Below are 14225 nucleotides of genomic sequence, written 5' to 3' on the forward strand. Positions count from 1 at the left end.
CTTTATTAGGAACACTAATAAATTTAACATTGTTATCTTGATGGACCAGATTAATACTAATCCACTTTCGGAGTGGCAGGAATGGGGGGACCTGGAGCATAAATGAGATTCCAAAGCCGTCTGCAAAAGGACCCAAAGTATGAGGAGCCAGTAGACCATTTCGAATGAGGCATGTGCCTGAGAACAAGGACTTTCTTTCATGGCCTGGGAGTTAAGGCCTGCTGGCAGGAAGGGGAGGGACCAAGTAAGCCCACAAAGCCCTTCTGTGATACATAGTTTGCTTCAAAGTCTGGCTGGAAAGTGGGAGCAGGGCCAAGATTCCACGGAGGCCAGAGGTCTAGGCCAGGCCCTCCTCACACTCTGTCACCTTTTTCTGAGCATGTCTCATGCACGAGTCCCATGGTAACCCCAAACCTCAGGTTGTGAAGAAACATGTTTTTGTTTTCATCTACATTTCCCCCAAGTAATCTGAACATGGGACATTTTGCAAATGCCCATTACTGTCCCATGGATTGGGGATTCTGAAACATCTCATTCTGGGAAAGGCTAATTTCAGTCCCTTTCCAAATGCTTTAACTCTTCTCCTCTGGGAAGCCCTTTCCACCGCTTCAACTCTTTCGCTTCCCCTTTCCTGTTTGCAGCCTTTGATCATGTATCAATAGGTAGTTGCTTGTATGAATCATCTTCTCAAGCAGTTTCTAACAGCAGCTGTATCCAGCTTGCTTGACTCCAAGGCCCAGTCCTGATGGGTCCTCCAGAGATGACTGTGAGGAGCGTGGTAGGGTTCAGCAGTCCACTTTTCTCAGCACGACAGCCCACTGGGAACATCACTTACTAAACACACTGGTTTCTCCTCTTACAGTTAGGATCTACGGTTCCAACTTTGACAAAATGAAAGCCTGTTCCTGGGGCACTTTCAGTCATTCTCAGTCCCCCCCACTGAAGCAGATGGGGCCCATCACCATCCCCGGTTTATGTAAGAGGAGCTGGTCACTTTGCTCATCCAGTCACTCAGAGCAAGGACTAGCATGCTCCCTCCATCAGTCTCTGCTTTTCTCCAAGCACCACACCACTTCCTCCAGGCATGCCTACTCTCAACTGGACTCCGGAGCAACTGCTCCTGGGCCAGGGTTGGGGACCAAGAGGAAGCAGGTATTAGTGTCTGTGTGTTTGCCCTTGACCCGCCTTTACCCTTGAGGGAACTCCTGTGTTCTGCTTCAAGCAATCCGAGAATCCCAAACTGGCCTTCCAACCAGTCACTGGGGACCTTTTTCCTGCTGCCTCTTGGCTACACATACTCAAACCACTTTGCACTGGAATATTTATTTATTTTTACTTGGCAAAAAGTCAAGTGCTACATTTTGAAAAACAAAACCTCAAACAATCAAACGCATTACCCATCACAGAAGAGGGTCTGGCAACAGTACAAAAACATCCTAAAATTATTTTTTTATACAAGTAGGTTTAAAATGAGTTCTGTGAGAACTAAGAAATCTACAGCTTGTAGTTTAATAATAGAAAAAAATTAAGACAATTAAAAGATCTGTAGCATCCAGCATTTTGCTTAATTCACTGTTTATAGCACCTATGTCTCTAGGTTAGAAGATGAGAATTCTAGAACCTGTGGTGTATGCCTTGCAACACTATACAGGGTGGACTTGCTGTCTCCCCTCCCCATTAGCCCCCCATCACCAAATAGAAGATACTTTTTTTTTTTCAATCTCCTCAGTTACACCCAGAGCAGGGGGGACAACTAGGAAAGCGACTTGGACAGAAGTGCAGAAATATGACTTCTTTCCCCCAGAATGGGCTGCTACCAGAAACAGAGCATGTGCTTAGAGTGGTGGAGGAATGTGGGGGTGGGAACAGCTCTCATCTGCAATATGATGCATAAAAAAGCAAGGAGTCAGTTGCCGGCAAGTTCAAAAACCTCACACTACACAGTTCAAGGGCGGAACAAATCACTGATCACATCGCTGCTTTTACATGCACAAGGCTGCTGGCTATAGGCCACCCCGTCGCCATCCCAGGGCTGAGCCAAGAGTGGCTCCACTGTCTTCAGAAAACACACATTCCACACACGAGGCACTCACTACACACAGATAAAGCCCCTGCTCATCCCCACCCTCCTGAACTGAACCCGTTTTAAAAAACAAACGCAAAACCCGCTGGGGAGATTAGAAGAAAGGCAAAGAAGTTTCTCCTCAAAGCCAAAGGGACCGAAGCATGTGAATTTTAGCAGACCTGAGGTCTCCCATTCCAGGTCCCTGAGGAACCATATCAGGTCTTGTCTGAGAGGAGGGAGAGGGAGGTTGGAATGGAAATTCTTTTTACCAAGTCCCACTAGGCCTTCTGCAACTGCCAGAGCCGCATTCTGAACTGAGACTCTGCTGTTTTGGGGGGAGTGGCCGCGGACTGGACCAGATGGGAAACTGAAGTGGAAGTGACACATACACAGAAATGTCCTCCCCGGGGGTCACACAGAAGAGGAGGGGCAGGTGGGAGATGGGTTACTTTGCAGTCCTGGCGTCAGAGGCCCAGGAAGCTTTCAATCGAATTCAAAGGGTTTCCTACTGGTGGTTTGTTTTCCTTTCTATTTTTACTTCCTATAATCAGTGTCAGACTTTACAAAACAAGATAAAGACCAGTCCCAAAGCTAGACTCTGTGAATAAAGTTGTTTCTTTTATAAATATTTTAATTACAGTAATCCTCACTCCAGGTAACTTCAATGACACACGGTACTTACAGGCACACAAGTTCTATCTCACACACACACACCACACACACAGCCCCCAAACTTTCACAGAAAGTCTAGGACAGCAACTGTATAATTATAAAGGAGCCCTACCTCTCAAGAGTGAAGTAAGGGTGAGGATGACTATGTCAACCTAAGGAACCCAGAGAGGGGAGAGTGTGTGTCACTTAAAGAAAAAATACAAACAGGAATTAACAATGTCTGGTTGAGAAGCCAGAAAGAAAAAAGATAGGAAAGTTAAAGTCTGCTTACCAAAAAAAGAAAAAACGAAACAAAAAAACAAAAAGTCCTTTAAATTTCTGTACAGAGGTTCTTCTTGTCAAGTGCCTAAAGCATAGGCAAACTCTGGTGTTCCCACTAAAATATGAGGGCCTCACACAATTGGAAAAAAACCAAAAGAAGAAATGGAAACTGAAGATGGAAGTTAGTGTAAATCTCTGCATTTGGGGAGAGAGTTGGTTGTCATTAACTCCAGAGCCCAGCATAGTTTCCATGGAGCCCTGAAGGGAGGGGACCTCCTGCCACAAAGAGTTTCGTTCCGGACGAGTCGTAGCAGTGGGTGTAAACAGCATTGGGGAAGAAATCAATGTCTGAAAAGTAATTCCTCCAGGTTTCATCATGATTCTATGGGGAAAAAAAAAAAAAAGAGACTCTGTTAGCACTTGCCAGAAGGGCAGAAAAGGCAAAAGAAGGGACAAGGATGCTTTCTGGGCCCCTTGAGAGGAGAAGGTCTTGTTATCTATCACTGGATCCCAGGAGACTGGTGCTCATGGACTTGGGGCCCCATTTTTCCAAATGACGTTAGGGAGGAGCCAAGTAGGGTGAAAAAGTGCTATACAAGCCTAAGGTCTTCTCAGGACTGCTGGAACCAGTGCTTTAATAATTTACTGGCAGTCTCTGGGGGGGGCTCCTTCTCCTTCTGGCTGTTATCACCTGCGGGTTATCCTAGGTCAACTAGTTTGTCTTTTGGGCCTCAGTTTTCCCATGGATGTGCAGACACAGAAACAAAAATCACCTTGATCTGCCTCTTACTAGTGAAATACTATGACGTCTTAGCAGGGGTGGGAGTGTAAGGACTCCGTTTCTGTCACTGGCCGGTAGCCATGTGAGGCCTGGGCTTACTCACCAGCCAGCCTTTGCCAGTTGTTAGTTTCAGGTTCTCTCCTGCGAGTTTGGGCTTGGACCCGTAACAAGCTGAGAGCTTCTCTTCCAGGAACCTCTGAGCCCGGATGTCATAGAACAGCAGGGAGCCCTGCCCTGTGCCCACAGTGATGATGTGCTCGTAGAAGCTCACCGACCGGATCCCTGAGAGAGAGAAAAGGAAAAGGGCGATCGGATCTGCGAGCCTGAATTTCTCTGGCACTGAGTTCACACGCCACCCCGACATCCCACAGCACCTTTCCTGTGGCAGACCTAGCTCATGCACAAGCCGGAGCACCGTGATGCCACACTGGCCATCCGCACACTAACAGGAACCTTCCCATAAGCCTCAGAGAGGCGCCTGATGATGCCTGAGATGCTTGTGGCCTAGGACTGCAAGTCTGCCCTGAACCTTCTTGCCTCCCCTTGGCTCACTCTGAAGTCATCCATCATCACTCTGAGCTCGTCTCCATTCTATGTTTCTAACCTGCACTGAAGCTGAGGGTAATGTGCATATTTATAAATCATTACATTAACAAGGGACTTTCTTGTATTTGACCTAAAACCACTACCATGGCACGGCAAGACGTCTTTATCTGGTATTAACTGTGTTAGGAAAGTGGCAAATAGCCTAGAACTCAAGACTCAAAGGTGCACAGTCTCTGACTTGTGAATTTAAGACAAGTCACCTAATCCCTTTGGGTCACAGGGAAAACACATCTGCTGCATCTGTTGATTAAATAAGAGCATGTGATTTGAAGAGGTCTCATTAGTATTTGTGAAATCAGTATCTCCTTACTAGGTTTGAATGCCACTTCTGTAACAGTAACCAAAATCTCTTCACTGCAGACATCATTCCTGCCAAGGCGATTTACTCTTTCCCTTACTTACACACAGTTACTCTCAGTCCTGAAATGTAAGTATTTCAAAGATAACTGAAAACAAACAAGCCGAAAACAAAGGCCATATCTGCAACATTTGCATGAAAATAAATACTACTTGAAAGAGAGAAGCTAAAGTGTAATCCATGCAGTGCCTTTTAATGGCAGCCACGTTTTTGCATGAGAAGGGGGACTAAGGAGAGATAAGAAGAAAACACACTTTGTTAAACTGGATCCTCTGGATTCTGGTCCCTGGGCTGTTCCCCCACCAACCAGTGTGATGACGTTGGGCAAGTTATTTAACCGATACGGGTCCTAGTCTCCTCCTCTATAAAATGGGGTATAAACTGCCTCCCACAGGGTTCTTGGTAAGATGAAATGAGACGGCTGACAAAAGTATTCTGAAATCTTTAAGTACAGTACAAACATGCCTTTTTATTCCTCAATAAAGAATGAGGGTGCCCTCTGAGAGAATATGCTATTAAAGACTGGTGGTGGTGGGGTTTTGAAGTCTAGTTCATCCAGTGGCCAGAACTAAATATCTTCTTTATCTTTATTGACATACAATCAATATACAATGCACTGCAGTCAAAGTACACAATGTGAAGTTTTAATATATGTATATATCCACGACACCATCACCACAACCAAAATAACATTATCACCCCCAGAAGTTTCCTCACCGCCCTCTGCAAAATCCCCCTCAGTCTACTGCATCATCCCTTAGCATAAAATGAATTTCCTAGTTCAGGCAGAGCTCCAACAAAGAAACTAACAGGAAAGAGAGCAGGGTGATGTGAGGGAGCACGGAAACCACCAATATCCTGACGACTGGTTTCCATCAAAGGCTTCTGTGACCACACATTTGTCTAAAGTGTTTGAAGCTTGGCTGCCACGCAGGCATTCCAGCTCCCCTCTGTGTCACCAAACACCTTCATAAAGATCACTGTACTTGTCTGGAAACCAGTATAGAAACAGAAGGGCAAAAACCAACGGCGATGCAGCTGTAAGCCTGAGGGGCACACAGGGCTCTTACCGCTGCCTCGCTCCCTGGAGCAGACAGACTTGACGTTGTATGATGGCTGCCGCGGATCCAAGAAAGAGACGTGAGCTTGGGAGCCCACTGCATAGACTGACCACTCATTACCATAGGCCAGGCACACATTTTCACGGCAATATGGCAGTTTGGTGGAGAGGAGCTGAAAACAGAGAGGAGAAAGGTCACCGTGGTAACACCAGAGCGTATACGGAAGGGCGCTGTCCTCTGCTGCCCGCCCCTGTGGGCTGTCCTCACCCACAAGACACGCAGTCAGAGATCAAAAGACACACTGCTCCATCCCCAGGTATGTCAGAGAAACAAAGGTGGTGATAGTAAACAAGATCTAGGTACTGGAGAGGCTGGTTAGGGGAAAAGGTCAAGCTGGAATTAAATCATAAGAAGCAGAGAGAAAGGCCAAACACCACAGGCTGTTTCCAGGGATAACTCCAGGGCACTAAAGGCAAGGGCCCATCTGCTTTCTCTGCCAGGAAGAGCCCAACCTTCTCACCGAGCTTCAGCTAGGGGACCTTGTTTCTGGCGACCTGCAGCCTAAATCCCCCACTGTGTGGCAGCTTACACTACAGAGAGCATACTCGTGGCTCTGCTCAACCCCAGGCAGCCCAATAGGCGCTGACCCTGGACCCTTATCATTTAGCCAATCTTCAGAGCCCACTGCAGCTGAGGCACCCAGCAAGAGTGGTGGAGCACAAACGCTCCTGTGACATGAAGGAATCAGTAATTCCTGGAGCTCTGCTTCCTCTTGAAAGAGATTCCATCAAAGAAGGAATAAGTCTCAAAGGCCTCTGGGACAAGAACAGAGCAAAGGATTCACGGGTACGTTTAGCTTTAGGCAAAAGCTGCTTGCAAATATTGTAAACTCATACCTTGCATTGGAAAAAGAAATGGCAACCCACTCCAGTGTTCTTGTCTGGAGAATTCCATGGACAGAGAAGCCTGGCAGGCTATAGCCCACGGGGTTGCAAAGAGTTGGGACATGACTAAGCAACCAACACCCATACCTTAACATGATTATTTTGGAGAAGACTTCTCCTAATAGATTTTTGTCAACGACTCCTAACATTTAGGTTTGCCTGCCCTGACAATGTTGCAAATAGTCCACAATCCATAAGCAAATACTGAAATGCATTGTGGAATGGAAGACTGCCAGTTAAGGAGTCTCTCAGCAAGCCCTTGCAATGGGAACAATGTGAAAGCATCACCCCACTGACTTCTTTAAAAGATTTTCAAAAGAGGCAGGCTAGGCTCAGAAGTTCATGTACCATGTGATCACATGTCCAGACACTTCAAGAATTCATGTTTTAGATAAGAATGAATAATTCACAAGATTACAGTATTTTAACTTTAAGGTGAAACTACTAAGTCATGTTCATCACACCTTAGATAGGGTATTTTCAGCCTTCCAGAGATGAAAGTAGCCATCCAGCGATACTGCTCCCAATTCCTGCAAAAGCAATGAAAAACAGGTCATACGCACAGCAACTCACATACAACAGTAAGCAGGAGAATACCTGCAGGATGGGACCCTCCATTCCTCACTTGGATCCCGCGATGGTGCCAAAGATTATCAGCCCCTCGTCTCACCCTATGAAATGCAGCTGGACAGCATAGTAAAGCAAGGCTGCTTCTTGAGAGAACCCAAGAAGCTAGTCCAGGCTTGAACGGAGACACCCAAGGTTCAAAAAGCCAGTAGCATACAATCATACACATCACATCCTGTTTGACAGTTAGAACAGAGCACACACATGAAAGCCAGTTTTATAAGTCTCAGTGTGAGAGCTGCTCTAAGTAGAGGGTCTAAGGTAGGAGATCCATCTACCCCTAACCCCTAAATATGGATGAGAGATGGGAGGCTAAGGGAACTAGCCCTCAAACTGTGGGAAAAGCCTTTCTTCTCTTATGAGTCTGGGTCTTCAAACCAGCAGTCTACTTAATAGTTCAGTTTCAGGAGATCTGACTCAGATGATTAGACTTGATGGAAGCATTGAGAAGAGGCTGTGAAGAATGAAAAGGAACTGAATACAAGAGAGAAGAAAGTGACTGCATGTAGGAAAATCATACCCAAAATAGAGCACCTGCAAGGTCACGTGCAGATGAGAGACAGGTCAGAATGGCCCTGGGGAAACTGAGAGGTTAACAGACATGAACCAGGCAGAGAATACTCACTGCAAGGGGTAGGTTTCATAATTTTAGTTATCATCTTTCTCAGAGAGAGATTGTTACTGAGCATCCCTCAGTCTTTAAGAGATGCTGCTTGGGCTCAGAACCGAATTATGCAGTAAGCTCTGACTCGGGAAAAGAGAAGGGAAGCGCATCTTCCAAGACATAAGCCAAGGAACTGAAGTGGGGGGAATAGGCTTCAGGGGCCTCTGGCAAGCTCCTACCTTGTTCCTGTTGTTGAAGGCCAGGGCCCGGACCTTGCAGTTGTCAGGGTTTGTGTCCTCCTTGGGGATGTCCTTTAAGGCCTTGTGAGTGATGTGAGAATACACAGGGACTTGTGACACATTGCGCCTTGCGTCGCTTTTGGTCAGCACGTCCTCGGTCACCTCCCAGAGTCCCATAGAACCATCGCGCGAGCCTGCCGGGAGAGGAGACCACGGGCATCAGACATACCAGCTCGCCACGAGACACTCCCACGGAAGCCAAAAGGACTTTCTTAGCCTAGTTCTCCGAGCACCATGTTCACATGTGTGCAAGTCTGGCCAGTGGCCCAGACCAAAACAAACAGCAGTATGCATTTTAACAGCTACACTGGGAGGATGATTCAACTCAAGTTAGGAGTTAATATATAGGCATATATATGTATATTTTTTACCATGCCTGTCCCACAACCTGTGGGATCTTAGTTCCCCAACCAGGAATCGAATCTGTACCCCGTGCATTGGAAGCGCAGAGTCTTAACCACTGCACTGCCAGGGAAGTCCCAAAATGTAACCTCTAAGTGTAATGTGGTTGGTGAGACTTTTCAAAAGAGAACATAATACATTTGACAAAGCTCAATAATGTTCCAAGCCAAATGCTCAGCTTACTGGGGCGTGAATGCACAGGTGATCTCCACTCTAGATCAGTGGTGCTTAACATTTCTGGAGTCACAGTACCCCTTCTTCAGACTTAGGAATGCTAAAGACTTCTTTCTCTAGAAAAATACACCAAAGATCTACATTGCACACTCAACTTCAGGGAGGTTCCTAGGCCCCTTAAATGGACCACAACCCCTGAATTAAGAATGACTGTTCTACTAAGATGAGTGTTTAATAACATAAATTGTTTCCCTTAGGAAATAATAATGAAGCACTTAAAACGGGTCTCTTGGATAGATATAAAACAGTATATCAAGAACCATTAAAAAAATTTTCAAATTCCTTTCAGTATCAATATTTGCCAACATTCCATTCAGACCAGAAGGTGCCCCTCCCACACTTTAAATCTCCTGAATACTTCACAGTAAAAACTGTCTAACATGGGAGAAATATTACTCAATTTGCACCATAAGGTCTGTGGACAGAGGTTCAAAACAGAGGGTTCAATGTGTGTGAAATCCAGAAAAGGCCACCGAGAGAAGGGCACATCTAGAGAACTACTTAAGAGTGATAATGCAAGTTCAAAAAATAAAACACCACAAGCTTTATTATGAAAAATGTCAAGCATGTTGAAATGTTGAAAGAATTTTACAATGAATTATATACTCACATCTAGAGTCTACCATCATCGTTTTCTTATACGTGGTGTAACATACATCTATCTATCCTTCTAAATGATCCTATTTTAACCTAGTAATGATTCCATTTTAACAACTGGAATAGGTACTGAAAAAAAAAAACTAGCAAGATGTATTTAAAAATGTCAACAGTGAAAAAAAAAAAAAAAAAGAAAAAAAAAAAAATGTCAACAGTGGCTATCTCTAGGCAGAGATTGTGTGGGTAATGCTTTCCTTTTTTATTTGAATTTTTAAAATTCTTATAACAAACATATGTTACTTTTGCAGTAAGGAAAAATTTATTTAAAGAACTAATCTGGCAGCAACATGAAGATTAGATTAGAGGAGATAAGACTAGAATTGGAGAGAAAACACAGAAGAACATTGGGGTAATTCAAAAGATAGATGATGAGCACCCAGAGAAGACAGAAAATAAATTGATGGGTGTAAGAGATATTTTAGAAAATCATATCAACAGGGCTTGGTAATCAATGGAGACTGAACAGTCTTAGTTCCCTTGCTGTGTGCCTAGGTAGAAGGCAGGAGCATTTATCAATATGTCAATGGTAGGGAGAGGTGTGGTCCTGGGAGGGAGATGATGAGTTTGAATACCCTGAATCTGAGGGAAATGTTCATCATCAAGGGGTTGATGTTCATCAAATGTGAACATTAACACTGGTTAACAAGTATTGAGCATTTTCACTATGGCAGCCACTAAACACTGTATCATTTGATCTTCCCAATGACCCTTTAAAGTATGTATAATCATTATCCATGTTTAAACCCAAGTCTTAAAAAGGCTTAAATAACTTGTCCTTTATGCTAATAAGCGGTATGACCAGGATTCAAATTCAGGTCTTTTATTATCAGAGCCACTATTCTTTTTTTTAATGCAGCAAAACCTATTTTAATGTTAATGGTACATCAAACATTCTTTTTTGGTAAATAATAGAACCTTGTTTATACCCAATGAAATAAGACATCTACATTGACTTAAAACTATCTGGACTTTCTTGCTGATGTGACCTCTCAGAGTACGAAATTCCTGATTTGGATGTAAATGAAGCATAACTGAAAATTCAACAGCTTTTTTTTCTTACTGCACTGTGCAGATTATGGGATCTTAGGATGCCAACCAAGGATCAAACCCAGGCCCCCTGCAGCTGAAATGTGGAGTCTCAACCACTGAACTGCCAGGGAAGTTCCCCCGGAAAAATCTTCCCCCTGCCCTCCTGCACAGCCGAATGTTGGAGCTATTGATATTCGCAACTGAGCTAATTATTACTGCAAAATTTTGAGGCAGTTTCTCAATCTTTATATATCACTCCTCCAAATTAGGTTTCTTATTGTCTCCGCACATATTATGGTTTTAAAATGTATACTGTGATTTTACTCTTTAGCTTCCATAATTGTATGTGGTCTTGTGTATCCTACGATATGTCATCAGCATGTCACAGGACATCTCCATCATTAGGGTAGCAAAGAGTACCAACTTATTTGGATGATCAGGAAACTGAAACACAAGCTACTTTCAATATGCAACAATTTGGAGAACACAGCATTTGAAGATTATTATTTGTACAAAGCTGTATTTCCTCAATTTAGATGGCAAAATTATATATTAGGAACATTGATGGGTTTTTGTTGTGTATGTAGAGGTTTTACTTATTCTACAGTTTATAAGGAAGGTATGTTCTATATTATCGTAATTAAAGTCTCAATAGAAGATGAGATTTCTATTGAGATTTAGATTTTATCTTTTAGATTAAAGATAGATTTTTAGATTTTAATTTTAGATTAAATTTTAGATTTAGATTTTAGATTTTAATCTTTCTTTTTTTTTTTTGGCCACTCCATGAAGCATATGGGCTCTTCCCTAATTATGGATTAAACCAGTGCTCCCTGCATTGGAAGTCTTAACCACTGGACCACCAGGGAAGTCCCTAGATTTTAATTTTTTACTACAGTATTAGTTGATTTACAATATTATATTTGTTTCAGGTATACAGCACAGTGATTCAATATTTTTATAGATTATACTCCATTTAAGGTCATTATAAAATAATAGCCATATTTCCTTGTACTGCACAATATATCCCTGTTGCTTATTTTATACACAGTAGTTTGTACTCAATTCCATACTTCTATCTCGCCCCAGCTCTCTCCCCACTGGTAGCCACTAGTTTATTCTCTTTTTCTGTGAAACTGTTTGTTTTTATACATTCATTTTATTTTTGGATTCCACATTCCAGTGATGAGTTTTTGTCTTTCACTGACTTATTTCACTAAGCATAATACCCTCCAGGTCCATCCATGGTGTTGAAAATGGCAGAATTTCATTCTTTTTTAATAGCTGAGTAATAGTCCATTGTGTATATTACATCTTGTTTTTAATTTTTACTTTACATTGGAATATAGTTGATTAACAGTATTGTGTTACTTTCAACTGTACAGCAAAGTGATTCAGTTACATATATACATATCTGTTCTTTTTCAAATTCTTTTCCCATTTAGGTTATTACAATATATTGAGCAGAGTTCCCTGTGCTAAATAATAGGTCCTTGTCATTACCTGTTTTAGCTTTTTGGATGTGCCACGTGGCTTGTGAGATTTTAGTTCCCCACCCAGGACCTGAACTTGCGCCCTTGGCAGTGAAAGCGGAGTCCTAACCACTGGACTGCCAGGGAATTCCACGGCTACCTATTTTATTAAATGCTACTTTGGCTGCTTTGGGTCTCGGTTGTGGCCCATGGGATTCTCACCGCCTCATGTGGCACTGTTGGTTGTGGTGCAGGGATCCTCCAGCTGTGGGGCTCCGGAGCACACGGGAATTATCCAGGCAAGGATACCGGAGTGGTTGCAATTTCCTCCTCCAGGGGATCTTCCTGACCCTCATCTCCTGTGTCTGCTGCATTGCTCCTCAGCCTCTGGGATCTTAGTTCCCCGACCAGGGACTGAACCTGTATCCCCTACATTGGCAGGTGGATTCTTACCCACTGCACCACCAGGGATGTTCCCTGACCAATTTTTAACTGGGCTGTTAATTTTTTTTATAGAGTTGTACGAGCTGTTTATATGTTTTAGATATTAATCCTTACTGGTCATATCATTTGCAAACATTTTCTCCCATTCCATAGGTGGTCTTTTTTGGCTGTTTCCTTTGCCTCAGGAGATCAAATAAGACGCTGCTATGATTTATATTAAAGAGTGTTCTATGTTTTCTAGGAGTTTCATGGTTTCCAGTCTTACATTTATGTCTTTAATCCACTTTGAGTTTAGTTTAGTATATTGGTGTGAGAAAATGTGCTATCAATAATTTCCTTCTTTTACATATAGCTGTCCAGTTTTCCCAGCACTTCTCATTGAGAAGACTGGTTTTTCTCCATTGTATGTGCTTTGCCACAGATTTACTGACGAGCTAACTTCTTTGTTCTGTCCCATTGATCTCTGAGTGTCTTCCTGTGCCAGCACCATGCAATTTCAATGACCACAGCTTTGTAGTTTAGTCTGAAGTCAGGGGGCATGCTATCTCTAGCTTTGTTCTTTTTTATCTCACGATTGCTCTGGCAGGACTGCCCTGGTGGTAGTGGATGAGAATCCACCCGCATTGATCCCTGGTCCAGGAAGATTTCACATGCCATGGAGCAACTACACCCATGTGCTACAACTACTGAGGCTGTCCTCTAGAGCCCAAGAGCCAGAACTACTGAGCCCAAGTGCTTAGAGCCCATGCTCCACAATAAGAAAAGCCACCACAATGGGAAGCCTGCACACTGCAACGAAGAGTAGCCCCCACTCTCTGCAACTAGAAAAAGCCTGTGTACGGCAACGAAGACCCAAAGCAGCCAAAAGCACGTAAACAAACAAAATTTAAAAAAAAAATTGCTCTAGCAATTTGGGGTCTTTTGTGGTTCCATATACATTTTAGGACTGCTCTAGTTTGATGAAAAAATGTCATGGGTATTCTGATAAGGATTGCATTATATCTGTAGATTGCTTAGGGAAATACAGATATTTTAACAGCATTAATTCCTCTAATCCAAGACCATAGGATATATCTTTCCTTTCCTTTACAACATTTTCAATTTCCTTCATAAATGTTGTACAGTTTTCAGAGTATAGTTCTCTCAGAGTCAATATTCTTTCTTCTTTTTAAACTGAAATATAACTGATTTATAATACTAATTTCAGGTAGATAACATAATGACTCAGTATTTTTGCAGATGATATTCCATTATAGGTTATTATAAGATACTGAGCATAATACCCTCTGCTATACAGTATATCCTTGTTGCTTTTTTATTTTATATACAGTAGTTTGTATCAGTTAATCCCATCCCCTTAATCTGTCCCGACTCCCTCCCTCTCTGCTTTGGTAACCATATGTTTGTATTCTATATTTGTGAGTCTGTTCCTATTTCAGAGCCAGTATTCTTAAAACCTGCTTACTGTTCACAAAATGTAGCCTTGGAAGCTATCAGCCTGAAAACACAGAACACTCCCAGGATATATTAAAAAAGAGAAGGAAAGCTCTCCAAAAAAGTCATGTCCTGGCTCCCAACAACCCCATTTAGTTCAGCTTACTGTCATACACATAGTCCCTATAGAGGGGCCACGATTCAGTCTTTGCCCTCCAGGAGCTCTCATTTCTTGGGAAGACAAATGACAGGGAATCCAAAAGCTTCTGAACCGC

General features: G+C 43.0%; 1 protein-coding gene across 1 annotated transcript in view; it reads right to left on the bottom strand.

Annotated features, from left to right (window-relative positions):
- Positions 1 to 1307: 1307 nt before the first annotated feature.
- DCAF12 (DDB1 and CUL4 associated factor 12) overlaps positions 1308 to 14225 on the bottom strand; it is a 37728-nt gene continuing 24810 nt past the window's right edge. The window contains exons 5-9 of the mRNA XM_043453361.1: positions 8219 to 8412; positions 7213 to 7278; positions 5814 to 5976; positions 3883 to 4061; positions 1308 to 3380 (exon numbers count right to left, since the gene is read on the bottom strand). Of these exons, the coding sequence (XP_043309296.1) occupies positions 3222 to 3380; positions 3883 to 4061; positions 5814 to 5976; positions 7213 to 7278; positions 8219 to 8412 (761 nt within the window). The 3' untranslated portion in view covers positions 1308 to 3221. The remainder of the gene's footprint in view (positions 3381 to 3882; positions 4062 to 5813; positions 5977 to 7212; positions 7279 to 8218; positions 8413 to 14225) is intronic.

Source organism: Cervus canadensis, chromosome 30 (assembly GCF_019320065.1).
Source record: "Cervus canadensis isolate Bull #8, Minnesota chromosome 30, ASM1932006v1, whole genome shotgun sequence".
NCBI lineage: Eukaryota > Metazoa > Chordata > Mammalia > Artiodactyla > Cervidae > Cervus > Cervus canadensis.